Source organism: Acanthisitta chloris, unplaced genomic scaffold, assembly GCF_000695815.1.
Source record: "Acanthisitta chloris isolate BGI_N310 unplaced genomic scaffold, ASM69581v1 scaffold33726, whole genome shotgun sequence".
NCBI lineage: Eukaryota > Metazoa > Chordata > Aves > Passeriformes > Acanthisittidae > Acanthisitta > Acanthisitta chloris.
In genome coordinates this window covers 1,601-1,947 of record NW_008680297.1, presented here as the reverse complement: position 1 = coordinate 1,947, position 347 = coordinate 1,601, and the positions used below count along the sequence as shown (strand labels likewise).

Below are 347 nucleotides of genomic sequence, written 5' to 3'. Positions count from 1 at the left end.
GCAGCAGAGCCCCCCCAGCCTCATACCTTGAGCTTGGCACCATCAAGGTGCAGGAGCCGTGGCCCATCCACACCATGGGCTGAGAACTCCTCCACATACTGCTCCAGGTTGAGGCTCTCCAGCCACTGTCCCACCTGCTGGCACGTCCAGCCCGCGGCCGCGCCGGGGGGCTCATCCAGGAACTGGGCACAGGGTGTTAACAAGGGGGTCCCCAGGGCATCTGGGGAGGGGAGGGACACCCCAACCTCCCAGCCCTGCCCTGGCTCACCTCATCTGAGGACTGTGACAAGGTGTGGTAGGGGGATGAGCACTTGGTGGTGGGGGGCCCAGGCAGGCGGGGGCTGGGG

The 347-nt window shown here is 66.9% G+C and overlaps 1 protein-coding gene across 1 annotated transcript in view; it reads right to left on the bottom strand.

Annotated features, from left to right (window-relative positions):
* Positions 1 to 26: 26 nt before the first annotated feature.
* Positions 27 to 347, bottom strand: part of SAMD14 (sterile alpha motif domain containing 14) — a gene marked incomplete at both ends in the record, with an annotated part of 1,845 nt that continues 1,524 nt past the window's right edge. Inside the window, 2 exons of the mRNA XM_009077659.1 lie at positions 27 to 182; positions 269 to 344. Coding sequence (XP_009075907.1) covers positions 27 to 182; positions 269 to 344 — 232 coding nt within the window. The remainder of the gene's footprint in view (positions 183 to 268; positions 345 to 347) is intronic.